Source organism: Somniosus microcephalus, chromosome 3 (genome assembly GCF_052327205.1).
Source record: "Somniosus microcephalus isolate GS21.2 chromosome 3, FLI_Smic_1.0, whole genome shotgun sequence".
Classification (NCBI taxonomy): Eukaryota; Metazoa; Chordata; class Chondrichthyes; order Squaliformes; family Somniosidae; genus Somniosus; species Somniosus microcephalus.
The window spans coordinates 93,197,230-93,216,141 of NC_140989.1; the positions used below are offsets into that span (position 1 = coordinate 93,197,230).

Sequence of the window (18,912 nt, forward strand, 5' to 3'; positions counted from 1 at the left end):
CCGGCAGCACTCCTTGCAAACTTAAAAAAGTTTACCATATATTGCACCAAGCCATTACTTCAATAATTTTTTTTTAAAAATCAGTCCAAAAGCTTAAATGCAAACTTACCTGAAAGATGTGTGTGTCCCTTTGAGCGGTGCTGACCGTCTCTCTGCTGAATGCTGGGTTTTCATGGCAAGCTTCGGACCAAACACTGAACTCAGTGCTAAGGTCCAATTTTGCTGAGGTGACGTTAAGTCGCATCACCCTCTCTTAATTTACTTTTCCAGGGCCAGCGCTGCTATCGGCAGCGGTAAGGCCCTTACCAAAATGGCGGCCGCTATTTTTAGACCGGATCGTGGCGGTAAGTGGGCCAATTTCTAGGCCACTGACTTCGAAGGAGCTAAAAATCAAATTGGGTGTAAAGCGGGCATTCAACCCGAATGTGCCCCATTCTCACCGGGCAAGATAGGTTAAAATCGGTGAAATTAAAAAAAAAAAATTGCTACATTGTAATCATAAGTTATATATATTTGGAAAAGTTGAATGCATTTACAATTCAGTGAAATATTTCTTGCAGTGTAATATGAATGATGTTTTATCTTAGGGAGAATGTAAGTCATGATTGTTCTGTTTCTGACAGTACTTTAGAAAAAATGAAAATTAGTATTGCCTTCTGACTTTAGGAATGTTCTAGAAAAAGTTTTAAAAAGAAAATATCTATTAAAGCAACTAAGTTTCAATGACCATAACAGTTAAGTCATATGGTTATTTCAGGAGGGCAATACAAAAAGATCTTTACATTGTGATATTTGATGTTTCATTTTTTTCTTGCACACAGTTTGTGGAGCCTTGTTGACCATGCTCTTATTGCACGTTGTAACATGGAAGAGGCAATACGGTGTGTTGCTTTCAGTAGTGATGGCTCACAACTTGCTCTAGGAATGAAGGATGGTTCGTTTACTGTACTCCGAGTCAGGTAAGAAAATATTTTTTTCATTGCCCTCGGAACATCTAGAACAAGGGAACAGATACACAACTCATTAAAAATAATGAGGCAGGTTAATAAGACCATAAAAAAAGCAAACTAGGCATTGGGGTTCATTTCTAGAGGGATAGAATTGAAAAGCAGAGAAATTATGTTAAACTTGTTTCGAGCCTTGGTTAGATCACCCTTGGATTAATGTGCACAGTTCTGGTCTCAATATTATAAAAAGGATATAGAGGGTGAAGGTGTTAAAAGATTCACAAGGATGATGCTAAAACTTGTCAGGAAAGGCAGAATAGGCTGGGGTTCTTTTCTCTAGAAAAGAGAAGGCTGAGGGGTGACCTGATAGAGGTCTTTAAGGTTATGAAAGGGTTTGATAGGGTAGACATAGAGAAGATGTTTCCACTTGTGGGGAAGTCCAAAAGTAGAGGTCATAAATATACCATAGTCACTAATAATTCCAATAGGAAATTCAGGAAAAACTTCTTTACCCAAAGAATGGTAAGTATGTAAGCTACCACAAGGAGTAACTGAGACAAATAGCTGCATTTAAGGGGAAGCTAGATAAGCACTTGAGGGAGAAAGGAAGGATATATTGATAGGGTTAGATGAAGAGGGGGTGGGAGGAGGCTAGTGTGGAGAATAAACACCGGCATAGACCAGTTGGGCCGAATGATCTGTTTCTGTGCTTCTGTAATTCTAAGTAAGGGTGCACAATCATAAAATTAGAGCTAGGCCATTCGGGAGTAAAATTAGGAAGCACCTTTTCACACACAGGAAATGTAGAATTCTCTCCCACAAAAGGCTATGGCTGCTGGGTAAATTGAAATTTTCAAGACTAAGATTGACCGATTTTTTTTGTTAGATTAGGGTATCAAGGGATATGGATCAAAGGCTCGAGGGGCTGAAGGCCTACTTCTGTTCCTATGGCCAGAATTTTCTTTACCTGGGCGGGGCGGATGTGGGCGGTTGGTGTGACGGACCGTGACCCTGTTGCTGCTTCCATCCTGCTCTAGAAATCGACTTTGCATCAATGGGGCCTCTTAAGCCCGCCCAGCGCGTTACCCGGCCCAATGAAATGGTGCGGGTCTGATGACATCATCCATGATGGCGTTTACAGCCAGTAGATTTACAGGAGCCATGGCCACATTGCATTTGAAGGTTCATCTAGGAGTGTGCAGTCACTGAACTGGAGCTTTTGATTGTTCCAAACACTTGGAAACATGACTACACAGAGGCAAAGGGCTGCACCCAGGTTCTCCGATGACTCCCTCCATATGCTTGTGGAGGGAGTCAGAGCATGCAGGGAGGTCCTCTTCCCTTCCGATGGGCTGAAGAGACTTCCGCAGGAGACAAAAAGAGCCTGGCTCCAAATTGCAGAGGAGGTCAACAGCTGGGATGTGTTCAGAAGGACCTAGGTACAGTGCCGGAAATGTTTCAATGATCTCATTAGATCAGGAAAGGTGAGCACAAAGCCACACTCAACTTCATCCTGCTGTGCCTCTCATCACATCCCCATCACTCTGCCTTCCTGACCCTACTCCTGCACATCATTACTCAAACCAACATACCTTGCACGTCCACCCATCCCTCTCTATCTACATTATCACATCCCCATCTTACTAGCCACCCCTCACACTCACCCTCATCCTAACACAATCATACCAACTAACAACACACAAGGAGGCCATTTGGCATTGCCACCCCACTCCATCATAGCCTCCCTTTAAAGATCTAACCCATCAATTCATTACACTCATTCCATCAGTCTCACTCAACCTTTTCTTCTTTCCCTCCTTGCAGGAAAAGAGAGCCCACAATCAGAGGGAGGGAGAGAACTGGAGGTGGAAAGCCATCATTTGCCACCCTCACAACAGCAGAGGAGGCTGTGTTAGAACTATCGGCATTCGCCGAGCAGCTCGAGGTGGGAGACGGAGAGAGGAGTCACCTCAGCAACCTGGTGACAGAATTACTTATCAAACAGCTACATGGTGTAAATCAGTCACTCATATGGGGACTGATGTCATCAGCCACTGAATGGTCATCATGTGCATAATGGTATCTGTACCCATTATTCATATGACATATCTAACTCATCTCTTTATTCTCCCACAGGTCCATCAAGAGCCCCCACTCCCCCCCCTTACAGTACAGGAGGAAGAGGCAGACGACTCCTCAGAGGAGCCTCCAGCCTCTTAGGGCGCACCCATCACCGGCGCAGATACGCACCCATGCGAGATAGAGTAGTATTGTCACCTGGTCTGTCACAAGTAACAAGTGAGCAAAGCAGTGGAGACTCCTCGCTGGAGGGCGCAGGATGCTCCCAGCTCTGCTCAGCTGCATGCAGACGCTGAGCCTTGGGGACCATCCAGAAAGAGGGCGATCCTGGAGGTGCAGGAAGAAGTGCAGGAGGCAGTGACAGGTTTTGCGACCGCGATGTCTGGAGTCCATCTCCAACATGAGCACCAGCATGTCAATGGCGATGGTGACTGTAGGCTCATCCATGGAAAGGATGATCACCTGCATGAAGCAGCTGATGTGCCACTCACATGAGCACATGCTATCTATGGAGAATAGATGGCAGAGGCTCATAGAGCTCCACTCTAGGAGGGATGTCAGCGTAAACGTAGGTCCTCATGGCCCCACTGTTGTGTAGCAAGGTGCTCTCCTGCTCCTTGCTAGCAGGGAAGTGCAGGTGGCCCATGAGAGGGATGATGGTGAGAGGGGACATGGAAGTGAAGGCTCCTCTCAAAGCGCTTGCACTTCTTCCCAGTTGCCACCCCCTCACTCAGAGCCCCAAATGCCTCCTTGGACAGTGATGGCCGAGTCTGCCCTTGCACAGTCTCAGGAGGAACAGACTTTGGCGGGGCCATCAGAGGCTCCAAAACCCAGAATACGTCTGCCAAGAGTGTCTAAGCAGTCGCAGCAGGGAAGTGAGCAGGCTGCCTCTACCTCTGCTGAAGCCACAGGGGTAGCACCTTGTAGAAGCACGCGCAAGAGAAAGGTGGCACACAAGTAGATTCACAAGGGTAGCTACTTGGGTGTTTTATTCAATGTTAGTGTCAAGTTTCCGTTAATGTAATCTCAACCATAAAAATCTTTTTTTTCACAATTTTCCGGTCTTGGACAAATTTGTGTGCACCTTTGGAAGTGGCTTAGTGAGTTCCAGTGAATGGTGAGAGATAACGGTACCTCCACCAATAGTGATCAGTGTGAAAGGAATGGCTTGGTCATTGTGGGGATGGTTTATGGTGTTGCTGTGGGGTGGTGCCAACCTGGCGCAGCATGTGGCAGCCATATGGGTGTACAACGTAAAGTTAAGTAAATCTGGCCATGATGAGGCCATCCCTGGCCTCCTGAGCAGCAATGTGCTCAGGTGCTGATGCCCTCTGTCTTGTGAAGTATCAAGTGTTTGCGGAGAAGCTTGGTGGTGTTGTTGGTGCTGCTGGTGTTGGGGCTCATTGTGGTCAGGTGAGACAGTATAAATGGCACCTGACATAATAAAACTCACTACGCACTTGGTTCGAGTATAAAGCAAGGCTTTAATCAACTTGTTTCAAAACATGGAGGTCTAGTTATCTTTCACTAGTTCCTGTTTACACAATGTCCTGGGCAAGTGTTATTTCATGAGTCTTCCTTCATGGATCATAAGATTCATAACCGCACCCATGCTGATGGAATAGATGGCAGGTCAAGTAGAGTTGACAGAAGCAATCTGTCAATGGTGAGAGAGTATCTTCCAATGAGGTGACACTGGATGGAGACTTTGCTGGGAACACTTGCAGCCTGCAGAAAGTTAAATCTGTGCTGGCAATGTAGTCAGCAACAGCTTCTGCCTGAGGAAAGTGATCAGCTGTGCGGTGGGAGCTTTTTTAGTACATTTGATGCTGTCAAGTAATCAGCCGGATCAATGGCCACTCAACTCCCGCCTCAGGTTGACAGACGTGGTTGCCGAGCTGCATGAACCCCCTGGACATGCAGGGAAGTTTGAAAGGTAGGGGGACAAAGGCACTTAAGTGTCTGGCAACAAGCTGATAATGATTTAAGTTAGGTCACCCGCCTCTGCCGGTTGGGTCGCTGCCGCACCAGCAAATGCGCCCGAGGGAAAGGCGCGTGGGGCGGGATGAAGGCAGGTTCCCGACCTGCTCCAAATTTTTTCAAATTTCCCACCCGACCCGCCTCCAATCATGCCCGCAAGGACCCCAGAAAATTTCGGCCTAGGTTTATTCATCTTGCAGGCTAGAATTTGTTGTCCTTCATTTCCATTGTGTGTAACCTTTCCAAGATGGCAATACTGCTGCCACTTAAATGGCCATATTATGAACATAAGCAAACAATCAACATTTGCACACATTTGTGGTGTATATAAGTATAATGACATCTGAAACATCATTTGAAGCAACGGAAGGGCCAATTTTCCTATACACTGCCCTCAAATAACGTGATGCAGAGGAAAAATGGGCACTAATTCGTTGCCCCATTTTGTTTGAAGAGGGCGCAGGAATATAACATTTATACAAATGATTATCAGAGGACTTTGCAGTGACAGCCCAGGGCTTAGGCAGTCCAGGATCTGGATGTAGTAGTCGGAGCTTACGCTTTGCAAGCTCTGTCTAGTCCTAATGAATTTGGAGTCTGGCTCTGAAACGGGCTCAGGAGCCTCATTTCAATATTGGGCCAAATTTTGCTGTAGCAGGCTATCTAACTGCGTCTGTCGTTAGTTAAAATAAGAAAAAAAAGACTTGCGTTTATATAGTGCCTTTCACAACCTCAGGATGTCCCAAAGCGCTTTACAGCCAATGTAGTACTCTTGAAGTCACTGTTGTAATGTAGACTTGTCCTTACATGTTTAGGTTTTTAAATTTTTTGCGTGGCAAGTTGCTGAATGTGCGAGCTAATAACATCGTAGTGATGAAAACTGGTTATCTGGGATGTGAGTGAGCAGGGAAAGCAACTGTGTATCTCCTTAACCAAACAGACTGAAGGATTGTGAAATTAACAGTACAAGGTCTGAGATTGGATTAAGAGAGAGAGAGAAAAAAGAGACAAAGAAAAAGTTAAAAAAAATTAATTTTACATTTTTGAAATCTCTAACAACAATTAAAACCTGAAGGAATGAGACTCCACACTTGTAATAGTTAATTTTCAGTGTCGGAGAGGTTGATTGGCAGTAATTAACACATCACTGCATTAAAAGGGTACTTAGACTGTAATGGACAAGACTTTCTAAATTTGCCGATAACACCAAACTTGGGGGTGTGGCAAACAGTGAGGATGATACCAATCAACTGCAGCAGGACATAGAAAGGCTAGCAGAATGGACAGACAAGTGGCAGATGGAATTTAATACAGAGAAGTTGAGGTGATGCATTTTGGCAGAAGGAACAGGGAGAGGCAATATACACTTAATGGCACAGTTTTAAAGAGTGTGTAGGTACAGAGGGACCTGGGAGTTAATGTGCATAGGTCCCTGAAGGTGGTGGGACATATTGAGAGAGTGGTTAGCAAGGCATATGGGATCTTGGGCTTCATAAATAGAGGTATTGAGTACAAAAGTAGAGAAGTTATGCTGAACCTTTATAAAGCGCTGGTTAGACTACAACTGGAGTATTGCGTCCAGTTCTGGTCATCACACTTTAGGAAGGATGTGAAGGCCCTTGAGAGGGTGCAGAGGAGATTTACTAGAATGGTTCTGGGGATGGGGGATCTTAGCTACAAGGACAGGTTGGAGAAGCTGGATTTGTTTTCATTAGAGCAAAGGAAGTTGAGGGGTGATTTGATAGAGGTGTACAAGATTATGACAGGTTTGGATAGGCTAGACGAGGAAGCGCTGTTCCCACTAGTTGATGGTACAAGGACTAGGGAACACAGATTTAAGGTTTAAGAGGAAAAATGTTTTTACGCAGCAAGTGGTGAGGACCTGGAACTCGCTGCCGATGGAAGTGGTGGAAGCAGAGAGACACAATGTTTTCAAGGGGAGACTGGATAGGCACTTGAGGGAAATAAACTTGCAGGGCTATGGGGATAGAGTGGGGGAATGGGACTGACTGGATCACTCCATAGAGAGCCGGCACGGACTCAATGGGCTGAATGGCCTCCTTCTGTGCCGTTCTGACTCTATGACTTAACTTTCTGTGGCGAGTTTAGTTTGTGTCTACCGCGCAAATACAGCAATTTCACGCCATTCAATGCATTTCAATGTTGAGGCAGACAGCGCGATCCTGTATTCGCGAAGCAACTCGGACAGCAACTTTTGGATATTTGAGTTTACCCCTGCATCTGCCCATCGCCTGAAGTTGCTGTACCCTTTGTGCATAAATAACAGGAGTGCCATTAGCCTCACCGTTATTTTGAGAGCAAAATTTGGCCCATTGAAATGAGGCATTCATTTCAGATGGCCACCAGGGCAGGTCAGGCAGAGGCCTCTACACTGCTAAATTGGTTATCTTTACGTCCGTTTTACACCCGTAAAATTGGTGCACTGATGATGAGTGTAGGCCCCTATCAGTTTTAAGGGACAGACTGTATTGCCAAGAACCATCTTTTTTGACATTTTGAATAAAAAATTGTTTTTCTGCTTTAGAATTTCATGTAGAATGTAAATTTTTTTACACTTATTGGCCTGATGAGTGACAAATGGCATTTAATATGGACAAATACAAAGTAATAAATATAAACTAAATGGCTTTAGGTTACAGGACACAATACAGAAGACAGATCTGTGAGTAATTGTGGAAACCTCATTGATACCAACAGCACAGTAATGAAAGTTAACCAGGTCTTGGGATACAGAATATAAATATATAAATCCCAGGATGTGTTAATGACTCTGTACAAAATACTGGAACGACCACACCTAGAGTACTTTATTCAACTCTGATTGGCCTGCTACAGCAAGGGTAAGCAGGAAGTAGATGTAGTGCAGCAAAGAGCAATCAAACTGACACATATCCTAAATATGACCTATGGAGAAGAGGTTTGAGAGCCTGGGATTGCTAACTTAGGAGAAGACCAGGCTCAGGTGAGATTTTCAAATTTTCGATATTCTTAAGGGAATACATAAATTAAAGCCAATGATATGTTTGAGATTAGAAAAGGACAGTGTATAGCCAGTTCAGTTAACTACTTTATGCAGAAAAGAAGAAAAAAGAAAGACTTGTATTTATATAGTGCCTTTCACGACCTCTGGAATCCCACGGCACTTTACAGCCAATTAAGTACTTTTGACATGTAGTCACTGTTGTAATGTAGGAAATGTGGCAGCCAATTTGTGCACAGCAAACTCCCACAAACAGCAATGTGATAATGACCAGATAATCTGTTTTTAATGATGTTGATTGTTCACCCGTCACCCCTGTGCTCGCTGACCTACATTGGCTCCCGGTTAAGCAATGCCTGGATTTTAAAATTCTCATCCTTGTTTTCAAATCTTTGCATGGCCTCGACTCTCCCTATCTCTGTAATCTCCTCCCCACAACCCCCCCCCCACCCCCGGCGAGATATCTGCACTCCTCTAATTCTTCCCTCTTGAGCATCCCTGATTATAATCGCTCAACTATTGGTGTCCGTGCCTTCAGCTGCCTGGGCTCTAAGCTATGGAATTCCCTCCCTAAACCTCTCCGCCTCTCTACCTCTCTTTCCTCCTTTAAGATGCTCCTGAAAACCTACCTCTTTGACCAAGCTTTTGGTCATCTGCTCTAATTTCTCCTTATGTGGCTCGGTGTCAAATTTTTTGTCTTATAACACTCCCGTGAAGTGCCTTGGGACATTTTACTACGTTAAAGGCAGTATATAAATACAAGTTGTTGTTGTTGATTGAGGGATAAATATTGGCCAGGACACCGGGGATAATGCCCCTGCTCTTCTTCAAAATAGTGCCATGGGATCTTTTACGTCCACCTGAGAGTGCAGATAGAACCTTGGTTTAACGTCTCATCCGAAGGCCGGCACACTCTGACAGTGCAGCATTCCTTCAATACTGCACTGGAGTGTCAGCCTAGATTTTTGTGTTCAAGTCTCTGGATTGGGACTTGAACCCACAACCTTCTGACTCAGAGGCGAGAGGGCTACCAACTGAGCCACAGCTGACAAACATGTGGAATGTTTTGTCAAGGGAGGCACTGGAAGTAGAGTGTGTGGATCAGGGGGAAAATTGAATAGACGTTTGTGGGAGTGGGTGATTGAGAGGTATTACTAGTTTCTGGGACTGACCAGATGGGCTACACAGTCGTCTTTGGTCCTGTAACTTGCCTTTGTTCCCAACCCTTTAATAGGGAAAAAGAGGAAAAATGCCCTATAACTGTTAAAATTCATCCAAAAAATTGCAGAGCTGCGCATTTGTGCAGTACATTTAAATTTGCAAATCAAGCTCTGCATTCCATATTAGAAGCAGAATATTTTTTTAAATATGAGAGACTAGTAAATGTTGGGATTCAGAGGAATTTAGGTGACCTTGTACACGAATCACAGAAAATTGACATGCAAGTACAACAAGCAATTAGGAAGGCAAATGGTCTGTTAGCATTTATTGCAAGGGGGTTTCAGTATAAGAGTAAGGAAGCCTTACTGCAATTATATAGGGCTTTGGTGCAACCACACTTGGAGTACTGTGTACAGTTTTGGTCTCCTTACTTAAGGAAGGATATCACAGATGAGGTTCAACAAAGGTTCACTGGGTTGATTCCTGGGATGAGAGGGCTGTCGTATGAGCAGAGATTGAGTAGAATGGGCATATATTCTCTGGAGTTTAGAAGAATGAAAGGTGATCTCATTGAAACATACAATATTCTTATAGAGCTTGACTGGGTAGATGCTGAGAGGCTGTTTTCCCTGGCTGGAGAGTCTGGAACGAGGAGTCATAGTCTCAGGATAAGGGGTCAGCCATTTAGGACTGGGATGAGGAGAGATTTCTTCACTGAGGTTTGTGAATCTTTGAAATTCTCTACCCCAAAGGGTTTTGGATGTTCAGTCGTTGAATATATTCAAGACTGAGATCGATAGATTTTTGGGGACTAAGGGAATCAAGGGATTTGGGGATAGGGCGTGAAAATGGAATTGATGTAAAAGTTCAGCTGTGATCTTATTGAATGGCAGAGCAGGCTTGAGGGGCAGTATGGCCTACTCCTGCTTCTATTTCTTATGTTCTTATGTTCTCATATGTTGTGTAATCACATTAAGTATATCGTTGTGAACATGAAAAGTGCAAATTTAAATTTGCTGCAAAAATAATCAGTTTACAGTATGTGTGTAATAAATCAACTGTGAAAGATTTATCTATTTGTGCCAAAATCTCTTAATTACATTTTGTAAAATCATTCAATCCAGTTCAAATTTTAGAAATAGTATTTATTCAATAATTCTGAAATGTAAACAAAGAAACAATTTTCCAATTTGTTCCAAGTTGTCTTAGTTATACAGCAAGTAAACCTATCCCATTGTAATGAATAAATTCAACAGAGTCCAAGTTCAATTCACAAGAAGGGATTTAAAAGTATCTAATTTTTGATTTGTTGTTTACTGCACTCTGCAGCAAAGTAATTGACAGCGCAGAGAATAAATGGCTGGCATTTTCAATTTGCTGATTCTGTAATGGTGAACATTGCTGGCCGCAAACGTGACTCCGGGATGGTGTGTTGCCTCCCTGGTGCAAGGGTCAAGGATGTCTCCGAGCGGCTGCAGAACATCTTGGAAGGGGAGGGTGAACAGCCAGTTGTCGTGGTGCATATAGGCACCAACGATATAGGTAAAAAGCGGGATGAGGTCCTAAAAGCGGAATATAGGGAGTTAGGAGATAAATTAAAAAACAGGACCTCAAAGGTAGTAATCTCAGGATTGCTACCAGTGCCATGTGCTAGTCAGAGTAGAAATAGAAGGATACTTCAGATGAATACGTGGCTAGAGGAATGGTGCCAGGGGGAGGGATTCAAGTTCCTGGGACATTGGAACCGGTTCTGGGGGAGGTGGGACCAGTTCAAACCGGACGGTTTGCACCTGGGCAGGGCTGGAACCGATGTCCTAGGGGGAGTGTTTGCTAGTGCTGTGGGGGAGGGTTTAAACTAAAATGGCAGGGGGTTGGGAACCTGAGCAGGGAGACAGAGGAAAGGGAAACAAGGATAAAAGCAAAAGATAGGAAGGAGAAAAACAGAAGTGGCAGTCAGAGAAATCAACGATTTAAATCAAACATGGCCACAGTAAATAATAATTCTAATAGGTCTAAGAGCGTTAAAAAAACAAGCCTGAAGGCTTTGTGTCTTAATGCGAGGAGCAATTGTAATAAGGTGGATGAATTGGCTGCGCAAATAGAGGTAAACGAATACGATTTGGTTGAGATTACGGAAACGTGGCTCAAGGATGGCCAAGACTGGGAACTCAACATCCAGGGGTATTCGATATTCAGGAAAGATAGGCAAAAAGGAAAGGGAGGTGGGGTAGCATTACTGGTTAAAGAAGGGATTAACACAATTGTAATGAAGGATATTAGCTCTGATGATGTGGAATCTGTATGGGTAGAATTGAGAAATACTAAGGGGAAAAAAACATTAGTGGGAGTGGTATATAGACCTCCAAACAGTAAGGCGGAGGTTGGGGGTGGCATTAAAAGGGAAATTAAAGAAGCGTGCAATAAGGGCACAGCAGTCATCATGGGTGACTTTAAGCTACATATAGATTGGGCCAACCAAATTAGTAACAATACTGTGGAGGAGGAATTCCTGGAGTGTTTACGGGATGGTTTCCTGGACCAATATGTCGAGGAACCAACCAGAGATCAGGCCATCTTAGACTGGGTATTATGTAACGAGAAAGGATTAATTAGCAATCTTGTTGTACGAGGCCCCTTGGGTCGGAGCGATCATAATATGATAGAATTCTTCATTAAGATGGAGAATGAAGTAGTTGACTCAGAGACTAGGGTCCTCAATTTAAATAAAGGAAACTACGATGGTCTGAGGAGTGAGTTAGGTAGGATTGATTGGGGAATGGCACTCAAAGGGTTGACGGTGGATAGGCAATGGCAAACATTCAAAGACCGAATGGATGAGCTACAGAATTTGTTCATCCCAGTTTGGCATAAAAATAAAACAAAAAAGGTGACTCAACCGTGGTTAACAGGAGGAATTAGGGATAGCATAAGATCCAAGGAGAGGACATATAAATTGGCCAGAAAAAGCAATAATCCTGAGGATTGGGAGCAGTTTAGGATTCAACAAAGGAGGACAAAGGGATTAATTAAGAAAGGGAAAATAGAATATGAGAGTAAGCTTTCAGGGAACATAAAAACTGACTGTAAAAGCTTTTATAGATATGTGAAGGGAAAAAGATTGGTGAAGTCAAGCGTAGGTCCCTTGCAGTCAGAATCAGGGGAATTTATAATGGGGAACAAAGAAATGGCAGACCAACTAAATACATATTTTGGTTCTGTCTTCACAAAGGAGGACACAAATAACCTCCCAGAAATGCCGGGGAACATAGGGTCTGATGAAAGGGTGGAACTGAAAGAAATCAGTATTTGTAGGGAAATGGTGTTAGGAAAATTGATGGGACTGAAGGCTGATAAATCCCCAGGGCCTGATAATCTACATCCCAGGGTACTTAAGGAAGTGGCCCTAGAAATAGTAGATGCATTGCTGGTCATCTTTCAGAACTCGATAGACTCTGGAACAGTACCCATGGATTGGAGGGTAGCTAATGTTACCCCACTATTCAAAAAAGGTGGTAGAGAAAAAGCGGGGAATTATAGACCGGTAAGCCTGACATCAGTAGTGGGGAAAATGCTAGAGTCCATTATAAAAGATGTAATAGCAGAGCACTTGGAAAACAGCGACAGGATCAGACAAAGCCAACATGGATTTACAAAAGGTAAATCATGCTTGACTAATCTACTGGAATTTTTTGAGGATGTAACTGGTAAAATAGATAAGGGAGAACCAGTGGATGTGGTGTATTTGGACTTTCAGAAGGCTTTCGATAAGGTCCCACATAAGAGATTAGCGTGCAAAATTGAGGCACATGGGATTGGGGGCAAGGTATTGACTTGGATAGAGAACTGGTTGGCGGACAGAAAGGAAAGAGTTGGAATAAACGGGTCGTTTTCCGAGTGGCAGGCAGTGACTAGTGGGGTACCGCAAGGATCGGTCCTAGGACCCCAGCTGTTCACAATATATATTAATGATCTGGACGAGGGAATTGGATGTAATATCTCCAAATTTGCAGACGACACAAAGCTGGGTGGGAGGGTATGCTGTGAGGAGGATGTCGCGAAACTCCAGTATGATTTGGACAGGTTGGGTGATTGGGCAGAAACATGGCAAATGCACTATAATGTGGATAAATGTGAGGTTATCCACTTTGGTGGCAAAAACAGGAAGGCAGATTATTATTTGAATGGCAATAGATTGGGAGAAGGGAAAGTGCAAAGAGACCTGGGTGTTCTTGTGCACCAGTCGCTGAAGGTAAGCATGCAGGTGCAGCAGGCAGTTAAGAAGGCAAATGGTATGTTGGCCTTCGTAGCAAGAGGGTTCGAGTACAGGAACAAGGATGTCTTGCTACAGTTGTACAGGGCCTTGGTGAGACCGCACCTTGAGTATTGTGTGCAGTTTTGGTCGCCTTACCCGAGGAAGGACGTTCTTGCCATGGAAGGAGTGCAGCGAAGATTCACCAGGCTGATACCTGGGATGGCAGGAATGATGTATGAGGAGAGATTGTGTCGATTGGGCTTATACTCACTGGAGTTTAGAAGATTGAGAGGGGATCTCATCGAAACCTATAAAATTCTGTCAGGCCTGGACAGACTAGATGCAGGAAGGATGTTTCTGATCGCCGGGGAGTCCAGAACCAGGGGTCATCGTCTAAGGATAAGGGGTAAGCCATTTAGGACTGAAATGAGGAATTTCTTCACCCAGAGAATGGTGAACCTGTGGAATTCTCTGCCACAGAGGGCGGTGGAGGCCAGTTCATTAAATATATTCAAGAAAGAGTTGGATATATTTCTTAAGGCTAAAGGGATCAAGGAATATGGGAAGAAGGCAGGGACAGGGTACTGAATTTGGATGATCAGCCATGATCTCATTGAATGGCGGAGCAGGCTCAAAGGGCCAAATGGCCTACTCCTGCTCCTATCTTCTATGTTTCTATGTCTATGTTTCTATAATGGTATAGTCACTGTCCTGTTACAGAAAGAAGGCATCCATCAGGATGTATAGACATTACTTGTTTTTTTTTAATCAATTGGTCCGAGATTCATTTTGTGAGGTTTTTATTTAAATAAGAAAATGTCATATACATTATTCAGGAAAATTTGGAGTTGCAAGCTTACATCAATTATGCTAGTAAAAGTAACCAGAGTACTCGGACTCTATACTACCAGCCAGAATAATCATAAACATCGTTCAGTCAAGAGTGCCTAGAATAATCTCTCACGACACCACTACTTTGTTCAGGAGAATACCATAATGTATCAATTTTCTAGTGTTTTAACCACAGAAACAGATGTATTTTTGATGTTTCTGCATTCCTGTTTGTTCCATCAACTGTAGCCACAGCCCTTCTGTGCACCCACTATAATTATACATTTCTATTTGCAATAGGAAAGATTTCAAATCTGTGATGCCTTTGCATGTTCTCCAGCAGAACACGTTTCATTTATCATCACTAATTCTGGATTAAGCTAGAGATTTATAAGAAGGAGAAATGACTACTGGACTCCTGGCTGTTAGGTTGTTAATTTACAGTTTTCAGTGTTCTATTATTAAAAAAAAAATAAGTGTGAGGCGATGATGTCTAGGGATGATTTGTAACTCCAGTGTCAAATCTCAAAACTAACTAGTATAATGCGCACACACAGATTATTCAGGATTGGCACTCAATTTTGCATCTTGAAAATATGGCATCTGAGAGAACCCTAAAAAGTAAACAAATTGGCACAAGTTCATTATGAAGCATCAAGACTCTCCTTGGTAGCAAATCCACTACCAACTGTCCACTCTACTACTAACCATTTTCTTAAACCCTTCTCCCCTGCCCCCTCCACCCTCACCTCCAACAATAAGTGCGAGGAACTCCTGGACTTCTCTGTCACTAGGATCGAGACCATCTGTTCAGCTGCCTCTGCCGCATTCTTCCCTTCCTCTAGCCCACCCAGCCAAACTTCCTCCAAGGTTTCCCCCTTCCCTAGCCCTGAACTCGCATCTTTCTCTCCTATCTCCCCTCATACCCTCTCCGAGCTCGTCTTGTCCATGAGACCCAGCTCCTGCTCTCTCAACTTTATTCCCACTAAACTACTGACCACCCAAATCCCTTCCTGGCCCCATGCTAGCTCATATACGGTTCCCCTCGCCACTGGTACTGTCCCCTTTCAAATCTGCCGTCATCACCCCTCTCAAAAAACCTATCTTTGACCCGTCTGTCCTTGCAAATTACCGCCCCATCTCCAATCTCCCTTCCCTTACACAAGGTCCTTGAACGTGTTGTCACCTCCCAAATCCATGCCCATCTTTACCGCAACTCCGTGTTTAAACCTCGCCAATCAGGTGTCCACCCCACCACGACACTGAGTTGGCACTTATCAAAATCAGTAATGATATCCTATGGCCGGAATTTTAATTGAAGGTGGGTAGGGGGCGGGGGGGCCTGGGAAGTGGTCGGGAAACCCGGGCGAACAGGTTTCCTGCAGGCCCTGCTGAATTTAATGTCAGGGTCTGATTAGCATTTCAAAGCTCTGTTTCCCACCCACAGCCAGCCAGATGGAGAAGCTGTCAGGCGGGCAGGCGTGTGGCACCGGGCCACAGAGAGGAGGGAGGGAGGGAGGAATCGGGCAGGGGGTGGGGTCGGAGGCCAGAAAAATATCGGCGCCGGAGGAGGGTCAGGGCCGAAGCGGGTGGCCAGAGGAGGATCGGGGCTGGAGGGGGGAGACCGGAGCAGGGTCAGAGCCGGAGGGGGGAGGCTAGTGGAGGATTCTAGCCGGAGGAGGACCGGGGCTGGAGGGAGGATGTCGGAAGACCAGGAAAGCGATCAGGGCCTGAGGGGAGAGGTCAAAAGGTCGGGAAGGCGATCGGTGGCCGAGGGGGGAGGTCAGAGGAGCATCGGGGTCAGAGCGGGGAGGCCGGAGGAGGCTCAAGGTCGGAGGAGGGGGGGGGGACGTCAGAAGGCCGGGAAAGCGATTGGGGGCCGAGGAGGGAGGCCGGAGGAGGTTCAGGGCTGGAGGCGGGAGGTTGGAAAGCTGGGATGGTGATTGGGGGCGGAGGTCAGAAGGCCAGGAAGGCGATCGGGGGCTGCAGGGGGGAGGTCGGAAGGCTGGAAAGACGAGTGGGGGGTGGTGCCAGGGCAGGAAGTCCGGAGGGGGAATTGGGGGGGGCGGGGGTGAGAGGCGGGAGGGTTGGGGGGTGGTGGTCGAAGCTGGAGGGGGATCGTGGTCCAGGGCTGAGGATCAAGGGCCGGAGGGGGGATCTGAGGCCTCATGGGGGGCGTTCGGAGGCCTTGTGGCAGGGTGTCAGAAGCCTCGAGGTGGGAGATCGGAAGGGCCGGGGCGGGGGGGAGGCCGTGGTGTCTGATTGCGGGGGGTTGGTAAGGCAGGAATGCTGGATCCAGCAGGTAAGTGGAAAGGCCCTTAGCTCCTGGATCCAGCAGTCCTCACCTCCCTTTAGCTGGCGGGTTACCCGAGGCCTGGAAAAATCGACCGCCTACAGTTAAGTTTGAAATGGTTGATCACCATGAGGCACGGTGCCTCATTATAATATTTAAATAGCAAACCCTCCTCCTGGGAGCGGGTTGGCTGCCCGCCCCCGCCCTCCCTCCATTAAAACTGGAAATGGTCGAGATTCAGTTTTTTAACTTTTTAACCTCCCATCCGACCCCAACCCACCGATTTTGTGGGGTTAAAACCCTCCCCTATGTGTTTGTGACCATGGCGGACTATCCCTCCTCATCCTTCTTGACCTGTCTGCAGCCTTTGAGACAGCCAATCACCGCATCCTCCTCCAAAGCCTCCTTCTTTGTCCAACTGAGTGCAATTGGCCTCACCTGGTTACCTTCTTATCTATCCAGTTGTAGCCAGAGAATCCCCTACAATGGCTTCTCTTCCTGGTCACTTAAGTACTCATTTAACAAGGATAGGCCCACATTCCCCTTTACCACTCTCTTTCTCTTAATGTATTTATTAAAATAAATTGCTGTTTGATTTGAGACCCCTTACAAATTTCCCTTTTGTATCTCATTGCTTTCTTTGTATCCCTTTGTTGCTTTTTATAGCTCTCCCAATTCACTGGATTTTCACTTTCCTTGCATTTGTGTAAACGTTTTCTTTTATCTTGATGCTACCTTTTACATCATTTCTTGACCATGGTTATTTAGCTGTGCAAGTGAAGCTTTTGCCTTTTATAGGGGTATGTACTGATTTTGTATCATACCAAATACTTTGAATACTTCCCACTGTTTGTCTGTAGGTTTACCCATTAACAATTCAGCCCAGTTTACTATAACATAATTCAAAACCCAGATTCATATAAAGACTTGCATATTATATGAATTAAGCATGTGCAGTATAAAATATATACTTTGTAATGTATTTTTTCATTTTGGTCCATATTTCTGTAGTAAAATAAGATTTGATAGGGACAGTATACTTTTAGTATAATGAATATATTGAAGGCAGTAGAACCTTGCTTGCAGTAGGAGATCTCCTATTAATTACCTGACATTTGCAACACCAGTTTTCTCGCCATTAATTCATAAGTTTCTGTATAGATTTTGTGCTGCAAGATTTAAAAGGACATTGATCAATGGCAGCAGCGTTTATACATGACTGCCATGGTTATAAAAACATAAATAATATATAACCTTTAGAAGAAACAGGAACATAGAGGAAAGGCTTTTGGGCTAGATTTTCAGTTGCTTGCGCCAGCAGTTAGCGCCTTAAGAGAAGTGATTTTCGGGCGCTATTCGTGTAGCGCCCGGGCGCAGCGCAGTTTGCGCCCCGCCCCAAATTAAGTTGCCCGTTAGCGCCGGCGCAAAGTTTAGCGGCCGCCCGGATGCGCGCGCAGAAAATGACGTCACATCCTCGTGCAACGCCCTTTGGCCGCCCCGAATCCAAACTTCAGTCGGACCGCCCCATTCTGCGGCTGGCGTCCAGAGCGTTTGTAAAATGGAACGCAACACACCCTGGGGAGCGCAAATTAAAGGGCACTCCTCCTGCACTATAAATGGCAGTCTGCATGTGTTGTGTGGAAGGATCCAGTGTGTTGTTGTGAACGGTGTATTTATGTTTCCGGCCACCACCACCACCACCACCACCTCCTCCTCCTCCTCCTCCTCCTCCTCCTCCGAAAAAAACACATGCACCCTTCCCCTTTAAGAGCTCACTGGCACCAGAGTGTCTGCCGTGCGCTGCGCCCGAGCTCGGGCGCTGCGCTCTGCACCGCCGGCTTAGCGCCTAAAGATAGTAGTGGAACACCTCTTTTAGCGCTCCACCAACCTCTTAGGGCGAAGCCACTGAATTTCCGGCAACGGGGCGCTACTTTGGGGCGGGCGCTAAGGTTAGCGCCCCAAAACTGTCTATACTGAAAATCTAGCCCATGGGCTATAATGGTAATTGATGCCCTCTATTTCCCATGTGATCAATTCTTGCTTAAAACGGCCTCATCAGTTGGAGGTACAAAGCGGAGATTTCCTTGAGAGAGAGAGAATAGGAACATTTTTAATCTTGTACTTCCCAACACCTGGCATCCCTAGAGCAGCATTGACAGAGGACGAGGCAAAGGATATTGCAAAAAAAATTGTTTTAATTAGTTGATCTCCTAAGGCATTACTCATGGAGCACTCAGGTGGAAAATGGAGCAGTTGTGGGAGGGTAATGCATACAGGGCCAGGGACTAAAGCAGTTGAGTGAAGCGGGAGGTAGAGAGGGGGTGGAGCGAGTCATCAAAAAGAAAGAAAGACTTGCATTTCTATAGCG

At 45.3% G+C, this 18,912-nt stretch overlaps 1 protein-coding gene across 8 annotated transcripts in view; it reads left to right on the forward strand.

Annotated features, from left to right (window-relative positions):
- eml6 (EMAP like 6) overlaps positions 1 to 18,912 on the forward strand; it is an 844,856-nt gene that overhangs the window by 305,656 nt on the left and 520,288 nt on the right. For all 8 annotated transcript variants that reach the window (XM_085981352.1, XM_085981349.1, XM_085981353.1 and 5 more), the window contains one exon: positions 822 to 959. In XM_085981352.1, the coding sequence (XP_085837478.1) occupies positions 822 to 959 (138 nt within the window). The remainder of the gene's footprint in view (positions 1 to 821; positions 960 to 18,912) is intronic.